General features: G+C 37.2%; 1 protein-coding gene across 1 annotated transcript in view; it reads left to right on the top strand.

Moving 5' to 3' along the window:
- Positions 1–13,769, top strand: part of Atrn (attractin) — a 178,142-nt gene that overhangs the window by 85,667 nt on the left and 78,706 nt on the right. Inside the window, exons 8-11 of the mRNA XM_010611054.2 lie at positions 8,436–8,526; positions 9,116–9,359; positions 10,148–10,331; positions 11,443–11,597. Coding sequence (XP_010609356.1) covers positions 8,436–8,526; positions 9,116–9,359; positions 10,148–10,331; positions 11,443–11,597 — 674 coding nt within the window. The remainder of the gene's footprint in view (positions 1–8,435; positions 8,527–9,115; positions 9,360–10,147; positions 10,332–11,442; positions 11,598–13,769) is intronic.

Raw genomic sequence — 13,769 nt, 5'->3', positions numbered from 1 at the left:
TACTTCATGTATTCCTATCAGTCTTATGTTATTCTTCTTTGCATCATCTAGGAGTTGTTGGATCGATTTCTCATGATCTCTTACTGTTTTTAAGAGACCTCTCTTTTCATGATCACTGACTGCAATCTTATCTTCTATATCTGAGAGCCTATCTTCGCATTCTTTTATTCTGTTGAGTACACTTTCAATGGAGTGTTTAATCTCCTGGATATCTGTTTGAATTTGTTTTATGGATTCCATTTCTTTCCTATGTTGGGCGTTTATTTTTTCCATTTCTTTCTTATGCTGGGCCTTCATGGCTTCTATCATGGTCCTGAACTCATCTGTTTTTTTGTCAGTTTCTGCTCTAGAGTCTCGAATCACGACTTCCATTTTGCTTACTATCTCTGTGGTTATCTGGGAAATTATTTCTGTTTTGAATTTTTCTAGAGCCTGATTGATCTGTTTTGTTCCTTCCTGTGCTTTAAGTTCAGGGTGTCCTGGTGGTTCACTATCGGCCTTTTCATCCACATTTGCCCTACAGTTTGCCATTGGTGAATGGGAAGTCTGTCTTTGTGTCTTGCTTAAGTGTTTTCTCATTTTAATTTTTGTTGTCAGACTGTCCTTGGTTTAATCTCTGGATTATCACCCAAATCTTCCTGATATAGTTGCACCCTAGCTTCTGTGTCTCTAACGACCCACAGACATTCTCATCTTCATAACATCAGAGACAACAGCTCATCAAATTGACGGCAATGCTTTACTCCAACTGAAACAATCAGCAACACATTAAGATCAAGCACAACTTGGACACTGACCACCTGTGGTAGTCACTAGTCTATCACCCTTAAATCATTTGAATTAAATTAAAATCAAGAAGCAGACCAGAACATGTCTGCAGTGAACAAAATTTTAATATAGTGTATTTACCATTTAATGGCTGAGACGGAGCGAGGATGCAAGACCCCTGGTCTCAGTTAGCTGATGGCTGAACCCACGATGCTGACTGACCTCGGGCTGCAAGGCCCAGATTGAGTTCCCCAACCTTCTGAATGGTGGAACTCCACACCGTTCTATTACAGGTTTCCTACACCCTTTCTTTAAAGATGTTCAAAGTTGGGAACTCAGAAAAATACCCTTGATGACCACCTCTGCCTCTGCAGAGTGGGTCCAAAGACTGGCACAGTCAGGAGGTCTGAGAGTGCGGTGGGGGGTTATGGGGGTTCAGGGGCGCCCACATGGCTAACTTCCTGGCACTGGAGCAATGGCGACTGGGTCGGGAGCAGGCATGGCTCTCCTTCCCATAGTGGATCTCGGCCCAGGCTACCTCCCGGTGCTGGTGAGATGGCGGCTGGGGCGGGAGAATGCGTGGCTCTCGGTGGATCTGGGCCCAGGCTAACTCCCGGCACTTGAGCGATGGCGGCTGGGTCCATAGTTGTATTTTCAAAGTGTCTCTCAAGTAAAACTAGCCCAAGCTCTCTCATTGCTGCTGCATTAGTTCACGCCCCTTCAATTCTGATGGGACCCTTGTGATGGCCAGGTCAGATTACTCCTCTGCCAGGTCCTCCTCTTTCTCCATACCATAGATGCTGCTATTTGCCTAGAACACAGGTGTTTCCTTAATATGATGTTTGTTTATTTTAAGACAGAATCTTACTATATGATCCCCAGGCTGACTTAGAACTGTGTAGCCTAGGGTGGCCTTGAGCTCACAATCTTCCTGTCTCAGCCTCCCATGTGCTGGGATTTTAGGTGTGCCCCACATGCAGGATCTTAATATAAATTAAAGTACCCTCCACAGTGGTGTATGTGTATTACTTACCTCTTGTTGAGTAACAGATTACCATAAATTTAGCAGTTTAACTTGCTCTTACTATCTGACAGTTTTTGTTGGTCAGGAATCTGAGTTCTGTGCTTTCAGATGTCAGCTTGCGCATGTTCTCATCTAGAGGCTTAACTGAGGAAGAATTCAGTTCAAGCTCAAATTGCTGGCAGAATCAGTTTCCTATGGTCGTAGGAGCAAGAGTCCCAGTTTGCTGCTGGCTGTGGATGCTCAGCTCAGAGTCTTCTTTCCGCTCCCAGAGGGCATGCTAAGTTCCTTGTCACTTGGGTTTCACTGATATGATTGCTTACTTCATCGTGCCACAGGAAGAGACTTGACTGAGTCTGCGAGGATGGTTCAGAGAAATGACATCCTATCATCTTTGCCATGTTCTGCTGGTTAGAAACAAGTCATTGATGCTGCTCACACTCGGGTTTGAATACCAACAATCAGAGATCATGGGGACCACACAAGTGTCTCCCTACCACAGTATGCCAGCGAATTTTGTTAGTCTTGCCTTTAAAACCCACCCCAAGTCTAACTCCTTCAGACCTCTTCTAGTGTTACCAATGTGAAAAGAAAAGGTGAAACTAAACTTGAGAAAGTGTCCCTTCCAGTGTTATACTGGATATTATTAGAGCAGTGTGGTTGCCCTCTATGTGATTTTACCCTTGCATCCGGTATCCTTTCCCTCTCTTGAAGCAAGAAATCTGGGAGTCATTTTGTCGTAGTTCTTCTCCTTATACTCTCCTCATGTTGAGCCTCATCAACTGTCACCAAATAAAGGTATAGTTATTCTTTTTTATGCCTTGACTGCCATTATCTTCTACCGAGTTTTTAGCATTCCTTCCTCTTCTATTTTCTAAATAGAAACTACAGCGATATTTAAAAAGTATAAATTATATAATTTACTATCTTGTGAAAACCTATTGCTGCCTTCCCATTAGACTTAGCGATCCTATAGCCTGACCACTGTTTACCTTCCCTGGTTAAGTTTGTTCCACTCTTGCCTTCATTTTCTGTACTGCCCCACCATCCCTCTTTCTTTACCTAAAACTCATGTTAAGGGCCTTTGCCACTACTGTTATCTCTATTTAGACCATTTTGTTCTGCTGCAGGGCTGATTTCATCTCATCCTTTAGATCTTAGTTTAATTTTCCCAGTGAGCTAGTCTGTGACCATCCATTTCAGACGGGTTCTTCCTGTTTTTCTTTTTCCTTTATAGCAATATTGGTAATGTTTAATTAACATTTCTGTCTATTATCATGCATGCTCATTTTCTGCTCTTTCTACTTTTTCTTTAAAAGTCAGGGGCCTTGTTTACTCATTCAACTCAGAGTTAACTCATGGAAGGTATTCAAATAAGTGTCAAATGCATGATAGCATAAGTGGATTGTTTATTCCCTTCGCAAATATTTGTTTCTGGATATATCAGCATAACATTTTGTTGTTATTTAACTGGTGTATTTCATGAGCCTTTTTTTTTTCCTGGTACTGGGAATTGAACCCAAGGCCTTTGCAGTGAATTATATCTCCATTCATTCGTTATTTTGAGACAAAATTTCACTAAGTTGCCCAAGCTGAGGTCAAACTTGCAGTCCTCCTGCCTCAGTTTCCCAGAGTTCTGGGATTACAGGCATGTGCCACTATGTCCAACTTTATGTTTTTGATTGCAACATTTTTTTTACTTGTATTTTATTGAAACATGGTTTTTAAAGCTTTATATTTCATTTAAGTATTAGTATAGTTTCAAATGATGATATACTAAGTTCTGTGAAAAGTAAATACAGCAATTCCTTTTAAAAATAGTATTCTAGGGCTGGGGATTTAGCTCAGTGGTTCGGTGGCCTGCCTTGCAAGTGCAAGGACCTGAGTTCAATCCCTGGTACCAAAAAAATAAAAAAAAAAAAAAAAAAAAAAAAAAAAAAAGAAAGTATTCTGGAACTTCAGTTGCAAATGTATAGTCTTATCCTCTCATAGACGTGTATTTCAGGAGTTGCTCTTATTCTATATTTCTCCCATAGCCTATCAACCCAAAACTTTTATTCTGTCTTAAAAGTAGTTCCTGTTTTATGTCACCCTGTGGTTCTCTTGCAAAATAAATGGCCTTGGCTTACTGGGTTAGGATTGGCAGTTGAAGCATCCTTCCTCTGAGATTTTGCTGAAGAAGTTTAAAAAAAAAAAAAGTTTACACAAATGTAAGAAATTGAGAAACAGGTAACCAAAGAAGAAAAGGAGTATTAGCTAATTCAAAGAACTTTAAATCCGACTCACAGGAGCATCAAGGGTGAGCGAGCCCTTATGTCTCCTGCAGAAGTCACACTGAGATGATTCTGAGAATTCTCTTCAGTAGCCACAAATCCAGAAAGAAGAAAACTGAGTGGGTGTCATTGTTTTCTTACCAGTGAAGAGTAGGAGAAATAGATGTGAAGGAGGATCAAGTGAAAAATGAGAAAATTGATTGGGTGGCTGACTGCCCCAAATCTAGGGCTTCTATTTCCTTGCTGTAATACAATCTGCACTCTGAGGAAGGACATTTAAGCAAACTCAGAGTGGAGGAGTGGCTGGGTATTTTATTCTATGTATGTATTTTTTGGTACTGGGATAGAACTCAGGACCTTGTACTTGTGAGGCAGGCAGCGGAACCACTGAGCTAAATTCCCAGCCCCAGATTGTATATTTCTTCATTCAGACTCCAACATTTCCTCAGACTTCAGATTAATGGATAGAAAATAAGGAACAAGCCCACATGTTAAAGCTCAGGGGCAATCTAAATAACTTGTGTAGGAAAAGTCACCAGTACTTTTCAAATAAAGTGTGTAGAGCACTATGTCTGACAAGGTGAAAGGAGTGACATTGTAGTTAAAGCAAATATCCTATGATGAAAAAATAAAAGGAACAAAGAATGAAGTATGTAAAATCTGACAAGAAGGTAACTTCAAAGAGATTCTTTCTAGCTGCTTTGTGCTAGAGATCAACTTAATGAGAATTTGAATTCAGAAAAACAAGCTGAAAGACAGGAGGATAATGACAATGAGATGAAATGGGAGAGTATAGATTTAAAAATAAAAATAAATAGATTCAACAGAGACTAGCATGAAATTAAATAACTAACACTAGATAATTCCAATGAATACAGATAAAATGTTTGGAAGAAATAAGGGCAAAAACGCATGAAAAGAGGTTATCCAGTACAAATATAACTGATGTCTCTGAAGAAGAAAACATAGTCAACAGCATACATAGATTTTAATAGCACAGAATGTTTCAGGAAAACTTTATAGTTTCATAATGAGAAGACTTCATTCGATCCAGTTAGAGAGCTTTTAGGAAAAAGGTCATTATTGTTTGGGAAAGCCTCAGAGAGTTCTGTGCTTCCCACTGGGTGGGATCATGTCCAGTCTCTGCAGAGTTTCTGCTTTGACCTGTGTAGTTTCTATGTACTATCATTGGTTGTCAGACCACTGAGTATGGTCGAAAATGTGCACCTTGGCATGGGGGTCACTGAGTTGCTAGCTATCACCCAGGGGCTTATGAGAGGTAGTTGTAGCTCTATGGAAGACACCTGTTTCTAAATTGATGCTTATCTGCTTGTCCAGATCTGGAAGTAGTTGTTTAATGTTCTGTTATTTCTCAGAGGAGGTAGATTTATTTGCTCCTTGGAATTTCTTATATTTCATCAGTATTGTTCTTGTCTTATAGTTGCTTCTCTGTGGTCTGAAAAATTGACCACTTTTGTGTAAGTATCTTTGGAAGTTCACCTTAGCTCAATTATGGGAACCTGCCAGCTCCAACAAGTTCTTAGGCTGACAAGCTGACTGAGGACGGGCAAAGTGCATTAAAATACAGATTGAGCACCCTCCATGCCACTTGAAAGAGACAGGGATTGGAGCATCTGGAGACTTGTTCTTGTCCTTTCTGAGTCGTTTCCTTCTTTCTCAAGATGGCAAATATATAAAAGTGTATGTCAGGCACAAAATGTCTTTGTGTGGTTGGAATCCTTGGAAATCCTCAGGAAATACCATACATGGCCAAAATTCTACCAGATTATTACAGTGATATTAAATGCATTTTGTAAAAATATTTTTCTGCATGGATTTAAGTCATTTCTACTTTGATAAAATACAGTATTGTGTCTTTAAAAATTAGCAAGGAGCTGGGTGTGGTGGCACACGCCTGTAATCCCAGCACTCTGGGAGGCTGAGGCAGGAGGACTACTGCGAGTTGGAGACCAGCCTGGGTTACACAGTGAGTTCCAAAACAGTCTGAACTATGTAGTGAGACTGTCTCAAAAAACCAAAAAAAAAAAGGAGTTGAAAGAGTCAAACAAAAGAGAAAGAGGAAGGAGAGGGAGAGAGAATAAGACTGATTGATAAATCTTCTGGCTTCTAGACAAGAAAGCAAACCAATAAAGGGGGAAAAATCTGGCCTTAGCAACATTCAATACCAGTAGCATTCAAGGGGGCTGTACCTGCAAGAAAGGGCCTGCCTCACGCATTGAGCTAGCTGAGATGTCGTTCACCTGTAAAGCTAGCGAGCAGATGTCTTAAACATGAGGAAACGCAGGGAAAGGTGTGCATGTGGGTGCTACTCTAAAAAAAAAGCCACTTGACAGTTGAAAGCTAGCCAATTCAGAACTGAAGAGGTGAAGAAGTTGTGGTAAGAGAACGATGAGGAGATTGCCTCAGCTGAAATACAGATTCAGTACTAAGGAGGAGTGGAATTACAAAATGGAACGTGAGTGTTATGAACACAGTGTGCAAGTTAGATAACAAAAATTGGGGGTAAATGAAATTAGAAATATGAATACTAAACTTTCAACTATCAAAGCAGGAAGTTAGTGCATTCTGTCCAGAACTGTGTATAATTTGAAAACTTAACTGAATAATTTTAGTCTGTACAATAAAATAATGTATTTACTAAAACTAGTTGCTATATAATTATGAAATTAAAACTAAAATCTAAGTAATTATTCACATACTTCTCAAAAGTGGAACATTCCAAAAATATTCTAATAACTAATACAGATATATGTACTGTTCACATTTAATAGATGCCACTGTTTTATTTGCTTCAGATCTTAGGCTGACAGGCTGACTGAGGAGGGACGAAGTGCATTAAGATACAGACTGAGCACCCTCCATGCCACTTGAAAGAGATGGGGATTGTATAAACTAAGACAAAAGGAAAGGTTTAGAGAGAATTATGGATATCAATGTATTCTCTACTCAAGTTGGGAAATAATACATTGCTGATACAGTTGACCTATGCATGCTTTTCAAAATCCAGAGATAATCAGTATCCAGATTTTAGCATCTGTTGTTTACATGCATTTCTTTATATTTTAAGCATATATAAAAATGTGTTGAGCTAGTAAATTTTCTGATTTTAGTCTTAACAAAAATATTCTTTAGTTTGCTTTTTAAACTCAGCATTATTTTGGCATATATGTTGATATTATGGCTTGAGTATATTTATTTTTATTCTGTATAATTAATTACATGAATATACAATAATTTATCCATCTATTTTTAGCTGATAGGTATGATGTTTACTCCTTTATTAAAATTTATTTCTAGATGACGGAATGTGGGGTCATTTTTTGAACTTTTCACTCATCTTTTGCATTGTTTGTATTCTTTATAATGGGCATATATGCCAAGATACATCATGTAAGGGTACAGGATCCTAGTGATGAATGTAACTGTATTGTTTACCTTAAATGTACCAATAATCTTAATGGGAAAAAAAAGAATCCCAAAATTCTGGCAAAAAAATAAATAAATAATGGGCACAGATGATCTTTATAATAGGATTAGAGTGATATTTTCCTCAAAAACAAAAGAAAGCAAATATTTTAAGATATTGAGTGTGATTATTAAGTGACGCATGAATAAATGTAAATTGCATGCTGGGGTATAAATTATTTTCTTTTTGGCAGTTTTGTATTTCAAAGGTCTTTAAGTATAGTTAGTCATAGTATAATTGAAATGCTGTAATAGTATTCTGGCTTTCTTAAAAGCCAGATAAATACTCTGGGTGTGGTGATGGGTACCTATAATCCCAGCACTTGGGAGTCTGAGGCAGGAGGATCACCCCAAGTTTGATGCCAGCCTGAGCTACATAGTGAGTTCAAGGTCAGCCTGAATTATAGAGCAAGACCCTGTCTGAATAAAGAAAGAAAAAAAGCCAGCCAGCCAGCCAGCCTTTAACTATAACAATAAAAAGCCAGATATAAAAAGTTTAGTAATTTCATTTAATTATTAGCCCGTTTCCAGTACTATCTTCAGTTTCTCATATTGAATGAGGAGAAATCTACTATATGTAACTTAAATCCTGATAGTACTGTGTAATGCAAGGTTCAGGTGATTTAGACAGTGTGTACAAGAGGTTTTCAGGCGGTGTCAGAACTTCATTTTTTAAATCCCAGTGTTGTGTAGTTCAGCTCCCTTTCCTGAGTTCTCATATGCCCAGTGAACCCAGGTTTCAGGTGTGTTTGCTAATGTGATAGGTACCTCCCTATATCTATGGTAGATTTAGTGAGCATCTCCAAACTGGATTATGTCACAAATAAAAGAGTACAAGATGTTCTGATTTGTCATTTGGGTAAAAATATTGTCTGTCTGTTTTATAGGTATGACCTTCTTTCTAAAGAGTGGCTTCCCCTGAACCGTTCTGTGAACAATGTGGTTGTGAGATATGGTCATTCTTTAGCATTATATAAGGTAAGGTATTATGTAAGGTTTGTATTAAGCAATAAACTTAGCCCCTCCTTAGTTTCATTTTGTATTGTATGTTGAAGAGCTAGTCAACATTGGTTTCTAATTGGAAAAAACTTTGGGAGAGCAGTTAAGTAATTGGCTAAGCTCTCAGTGGAAACTGAAGTCCAAAAGTTTTTTTAACCCATGATTATGGAGCAAATGATTAAAAATGTAGATTAATGAGTGTAGATTAGCTTTCATGCCCATTAGCAAAGTTTAGACAAGAATAACCACATTGTAATGTAACTGAATAATCATTTTCATTTCCTTGTTTCTGTAGGTATGTGGTAGAATGGGGCAACTTTATTTTTCCAAGTCATTTTATTCTATAAAAGATCTCATTTGAGGAAGTCCAAGAAAAGTGGCAAAGTTTTAGAAAAATAGACTATTTTATTTTATTTTGTTCCTTTATCCTTTTCCTAATAATTGCCAAAAGGTACATTTCACTAATATTTTTCAGTTAATAATATTGAGATTTTGAACTGATCATTTTCTGTTCTCAGATTTGAATTTTTAATATTTCTTAAAATTTCTATTTACATTTTTTCCCTAGGATAAAATTTACATGTATGGAGGAAAAATTGATTCAACAGGGAATGTGACCAATGAGTTGAGAGTGCTTCATATTCATAATGAGTCGTGGGTGTTGTTGACTCCAAAGGCAAAGGAGCAGTATGCAGTGGTTGGGCACTCAGCACACATCATAACACTGAAAACTGGCCGAGTGGTCATGCTGGTCATTTTTGGTCACTGCCCTCTCTATGGCTATATAAGCAGTGTGCAGGAGTATGACTTGGGTAGGTACATTTTTTCCAGTGGATGTGTTTTGAAAATGAAATTTAAAACCTCTGACCTCATTATTAGGATGGTTTAACAAGATTCAACCTAACAATCCAGTTCTTTTTCTTGAAACCCATTTAAAATAATGTTTTACCAGTGAAACTCAGATTATTGATTCCCTATGTATATTCATTTGCTACTGTTGATTTGTAAGGAGCCAGAGATGGCACTAAATGCTTTGACTGTATGTTAAAATAAATAAAAATCCAAACAACAAATACTCTGAAAAAAATTTAGATAGTCCTTTAGAGAGTAGTTTAATGGGAATTTGATTGTGTGTGTGTGTGTGTGTGTGTGTGTGTATATTTCCCTTTTGCTTAAATTTATTATTTCTGTTGTTCATTAGAAGTATCAGCTATAATTGATGTTTTGAGAAAGCAGGTCTATGAAGGTGTGTTGATCACTAAAGGTCATAGGGAGTTAAATGTTGATTTGTAGGGATTCTTAAATTTAGTGACATTCTTTTCCTGTAGCATATAAAATATTCATCTCTGGAGTTTGGCCACATGGCTTTGATACAAGTTTTAAAAGGGGTTTCTTTTAAAATAAAAAGATAAAAATTTATATATATAACTACAGATATTTCCATATTCATATATTTATATATATTCATATATATATATATGAATATATATATATATGAATTGGCTCTCTTGAAATCCCTTCTCTTGCCCTAAGCTGCTTAGATTTGAGTATTAGAGAAAAGATTGCAATGTTTGCCTTTAACTGGTTTCTCTATTTCCAGATAAGAACACTTGGACTATATTACACACCCAGGGTGCTCTTGTACAAGGGGGCTATGGCCACAGCAGTGTTTATGATCAAAAGACCAATGCCCTGTATGTTCATGGTGGCTACAAGGCTTTTAGTGCAAATAAATACAGGCTCACTGATGACCTCTATAGATATGACGTGGATACCCAGATGTGGTAGGTGGTTTTTCTTGAGCTTTTCACTTTAAGATGTGAATTCTGGAAAAGTATTAAGTGGGAAAATGTGTTATATGTTTTTGTTTTCAGACCTGGTAGATAATCCTGAGACTCTCCCTTGGCATTGTACATAGAGAATTCAGACCTTGTAGATAATCTAGAGAGATTATCTCTTGCAATTATATATAGAGAAAATAGGAAATAAGTGCAGGGTAAAAAGTAGCTAGTATTTATATTTTTACATTTTTTATAATTCTGTTGTAGGATGATTAGAAAATGCTTGGCAGTTTGGAGCTGATTTTAAGTTTTAATACACTAACCATTACTATAAAATTTTATCTCTTCAGAATCCTAAAGAATAAAGTATATAGCTGAGTTTGTACACATTTTTGTAATTAAGTAAAAGTTACTGCTTTTTTACTTTTTTGGTTTGTTTGGTGGTGGTGCTGGGGATCAAACCAAGGGACTTGCACATGCTAGGCAAGTACCCTGTCACTGATCTATACCCCTAATCAAGGTATGTCAAGTATTTAACCTTACCTTTTAGAGTCAGTTAGTGGTGTCATCCCATAAAATCATTAAGCAAGGTGTTCTTATATCTAATTGATAGAGCTTTCCTTGCTCTGAACTATAGATACGCCCATGGAAAGTGTGCTAATTTTAACAAATGTAAAGCAAATTTAAGTTATGAAATAATGTAATTATAAATATTTCCTCATTTGGGATCATGTCATGGACATGATTTCACCTATTGTCATAAAAATAATTATTTTTAGTGCCTAATATTCCATTGTGTGGGGGAATACTAAGCCAGTGTAGTTGGAGATTTTGATTTCTAGCTTTTGTCTCATTATTAAATAATGGTACAGAAATTATAATTAGGACACTAAGATACTTCTTAAGGTATAAACATCTTAAAGCTCTTAATCTAGTTTGTCAAAAGTCTTACAGATTGTCTTGCATATTTGTTGAGAAAATTACATATATAGGGAAAGTCTGGAAGTATTTGCACATTTGGGTCTGAAGTTAATAAAATGGTTATGTTTGTGTTACAAGATAAATACTCTTTTAAAACTAACCTTGTTTTATTGTTTTTAAATAAACTCAAAAGGATCATTCTTAAGGACAGCCGATTTTTCCGTTACTTGCACACAGCTGTGATAGTGAGTGGAACCATGCTGGTGTTTGGAGGAAATACACACAATGACACATCCATGAGCCATGGTGCCAAGTGTTTCTCTTCAGATTTTATGGCTTATGACATTGGTAAGTGTCCCAAAGCCATTCATCTTCAGAAAAGTTTTTGTTGAGAGCAGCTTTAAAAAATAACTAAAAATATCACCAGTTCAAAATGATCTTGCCATTTGGAAGAGGTCCAAATGGTAGTTTTATATTGATTTGCCTAAGGTTACATATTTATTAAAAATATAACTTCTACATTAGGTTCTTTTTGAATTCACTATTGCTAATTGCTTGAATATTACCATTTTTGGAGCTGAGCTGAGATAAATGATTTCTCCCATTTTTACAAATGCCTTATATGGTAGATTTGAAATAGTTGTAACCACCAGCATTGTGTTGTTGATTTAAGCACAGATTCACACATATTCTTGGGTGGGTAATATATTTGACCAGAAGAGGGCAGTGTTTGTTTATACAAAACAAGTAACCATACAAGAAGTGTTCTTATATAAATATCAGAGGTTCATTTTAAAAGAACTTTATTGTGGAAAATACATTTAACTTACAATTTTAATATTTTTTAGTGTATAGTTCAGTGAAATTAAATACATTCATAATATTTACATCTGGCACTACCATCCATGTTCATAACTGTTTTCATTATGTAAAACCGAGACTTATCTATCCATTAAACAATAACTCCCCATTTCCCTTTCCTCTCCAACCTTTACAACTACCATTTTTTATCCCTAAAATTTTGATTATTCTAACTCTGCTGTTAATTTTCAACAGACATTTAAGTGGTGGCCACTCAGCTTGTACATTGGGGATATAATAAGTTCTAGCCCTTAGTCTAATGATGGAGGAGGCAGAGAAATGGACAGTGTAACTGCAATTCAGGATGTTTCTTGTTGAAAGGAATAATATGAGAGAGTCTCTTGAGTACCCTTAAGTCATAGAGGGAAGGGTGATAGGGAGGACCTTCCTGACAAGGAGCCATCTAAGTGGGGTCCTGCAGAATTCTGGGAATCAGCCAAGTAAAGTTAGGCAGGACCTATCAGGCACTGGAAGAGACATGGGTGGCAAGAGACCATGGCATATGGTGGAGTAATTAATTTTGTGTACTACATCATTGTAACACCCAACGTAGCAGTGGCCTCAAGAGGAACTAGAGAAGTAAACAGGAGTCAAGGGAGGCCATTCTGATCATGTCTTGCTGAAGTTTGTGGTTTTTTGGAAGCATCTTCCAGAGAAGATGATAGAATCATACTTATGTTGCAGGAAGATCTCTTCAGTGGCATTATGACAAGTGGTTAGAAAGGGGCCTGTTGGTAGTTAGGAGGCTGCTGCTGAAGTCCTGAAGAAGGTTTGAACCAGTGTGGTGAGCATGGCTCTGAGGATAAAGAGTTAGATATACTTTGCTGATTACAGGAGCGTAAAGATTGTGAGGGTGTGTTTTGAGAGAGATGCAAGCTAAAGTAAAGGAGTAAGGTGAGTGCCTCAGATGGAGGTAGATCTGGGAAAGGCATTAAGAGATGAGATAGCCTTGGTATATTTAAATGTTGCAGTGAAAGCCACAGATGGATGTTGAAGGCCCAAAAGAGAGAGGATATACATTGTTCATTCAGGGTAGGTATCTTTCTGCTTGAGATGAGAGGAAGGGATTCTGTGATACTATTTTATGGAAGGCAGCAAGGTGGATAGGCAGGAAGCTGGGGAATTGTGGCCTCTGTTCCCCATGTGAGAAAGTCAGAATCAAGGCTGCTAAGAGAAGACAGTAAGGACTGTTGTTGTCAGGGTCGAATGAAGGTCCAGATGGAGAAGAACCTGGGTGCAGTGCATGTCTCAGAGAGTTAGACAGTGGGCATGAGCGTGGCGAGGTGCATGAGCACCCACTGGCATTAGGTACAGAAGAGCAGTTGCTGACTCAGATCAGGGCAAAGGAAAATCAGTAGATATGGGAGATCTAGCGAAGAACTTTTTAAAAATTCAGTTAAGTTTTATTTTTAAAAGTTTTTAATTTTCCATCAATATTTTTCCATTGCACTTAAGCTACTTAAGTTTGGGCAAGTAAGACTAGAGAAGATTGGCAAATAATTGTGAAACCAATTTTATTCATATAATCTTTGTAGAATATAAAATTTGCTTAAGTTAAAAAATACATTCTGGTGGGTAAAATGGACAGGTAATAAAGTGAGTGACAAGCTTGTCATGAGTGTTAGATGCGTTTACTAATTAGCATTGCTGTATGATCTG

This window comes from Fukomys damarensis, unplaced genomic scaffold, assembly GCF_012274545.1.
Source record: "Fukomys damarensis isolate Sample0158 unplaced genomic scaffold, DMR_v1.0_HiC HiC_scaffold_7, whole genome shotgun sequence".
In the NCBI taxonomy this organism is placed as follows: Eukaryota; Metazoa; Chordata; class Mammalia; order Rodentia; family Bathyergidae; genus Fukomys; species Fukomys damarensis.
The sequence above is the reverse complement of the archived record's forward strand: the minus strand, read 5'-3'. Positions and strand labels throughout refer to the sequence as shown.